Here is a 1,477-nt window from a genome sequence, read left to right on the forward strand (position 1 = left end):
GGAAGCGATTGGGCTCCAAGGGAAAGCTGACTTTTCAGATCGCTGCTGTGTGAATCAACCTGAGCTCCTCGTCCTTGCAGGAAAGGAGAGGGTCTATCTGGGGTGAAACGTGCCCCAGGCAAACCAGGCATTGAGACAGTGCCCACAGCCCAGCATCCCCATCCTTAGACACAGGGGCTCAGAGACAGACCCTGCCCGGCTCTTCCCCGCTTACAGAGGCTGTGGAAATGCAGTTTAGGTAAACCCAGGGGGATGGGAAAAGGTCCATCCTCTCTTTTCCCGTGTGGATCTCAATGGAACTGTTTACCCAGGTCCCCGCGTGCCGTCGCTGCTGCCTTCCCACCCTGCTCCCACTCGGCTGATGCTGTCCCAAACCTGCTGCCCCACTTGGGGACTTTGCTTCTCTCTCAGGCTCAGCCAAGCCGTGGCTCTGCTTGAAGAACTCTTGCAGTGAAAAGCAGGTCATCACCCCCTGCTCTCAGTTCTTGTTTTTAATCCTGGAAACCTCTTAAAACCCTTTACAGTGCTACTACAATTTATAAAATCCAGTTAATGCATATTGGAGGTGTAAGGTCACAGGAACTCAGCAGGACCCTTCTGAAGTATAAATGTGTTTGGGAAACCCTGGCAAAAGTCAAATCCCTTCTCCCTGAAATCCTCAGAATTAATTGTCACCATTTCCTTAGAACACTTTAGATCATTTATCCTGTGCAAGTTGTTCCAAGCTCTCACTCAGTCGCATAAAACAGATTTCTTCCAGGTGCCTCCCTCTCGTTTTGCATCCAGAGCTGTCTCGGAAAGCACCGGACAGCCTCGGTGCAGCTGGGCACCCATGCAGGATTCATCCCTGGGTTACAGAAAGGGGCTGTCACCTCGTTTCGCCCACGCTGACGTTCGCGCTCTCTCTGCAGCCGCAGCACTCCCACCTCGTGATCCAGCAGCTCCTGGGGCACCTGGACGCCAACAGCAAGAGCGCGGCCACCGTGCGCGCGGGCATCGTGGAGGTGCTCTCGGAGGCAGCGGTGATCGCAGCCTCCGGATCTGTCGGTGAGCGGATCAGTTTATCCCCTCCGTCCTTCCCTTCACCCTTTCATTGCGGTGGGAGAGGCAAAAAGGTGCTGGAACGTCTGGGCTTGGCTTCCAAGGGATGTGTTCTGTGCCAAGCCCAAAACTTACGCCCGTGTGGGCAACAAGGCTTGTGAGAGGTCTGGAAAACATGCCCTGTGAAGAGCGGCTGAGGGAACTGGGTTTGTTTAGTCTGGGGAAGAGGAGGCTGAGAGGAGACCTTATTGCCCTCTACAACTCCCTAAAAGGAGGCTGGAGTGAGGCTGGTGCTGGTCTCTTCTCTCTAATTCCTAATGACAGGACGAGGGGAAATGGCCTCAAGTTGCGTCAGGGTAAGTTTGGATTGGATATTCGGGGGAAGTTCTTTCCTGAACGAGTGGTGAGGCACTGGAACAGGCTGGGCCCGGGGGGG

The 1,477-nt window shown here is 54.6% G+C and overlaps 1 protein-coding gene across 1 annotated transcript in view; it reads left to right on the forward strand.

Moving 5' to 3' along the window:
• EFR3B (EFR3 homolog B (S. cerevisiae)) overlaps positions 1–1,477 on the forward strand; it is a gene marked incomplete at both ends in the record, with an annotated part of 7,511 nt that overhangs the window by 536 nt on the left and 5,498 nt on the right. The window contains one exon of the mRNA XM_009864679.1: positions 912–1,047. Within this exon, the coding sequence (XP_009862981.1) occupies positions 912–1,047 (136 nt within the window). The remainder of the gene's footprint in view (positions 1–911; positions 1,048–1,477) is intronic.

Source organism: Apaloderma vittatum, unplaced genomic scaffold (assembly GCF_000703405.1).
Source record: "Apaloderma vittatum isolate BGI_N311 unplaced genomic scaffold, ASM70340v1 scaffold26802, whole genome shotgun sequence".
NCBI classification, from domain to species: Eukaryota; Metazoa; Chordata; class Aves; order Trogoniformes; family Trogonidae; genus Apaloderma; species Apaloderma vittatum.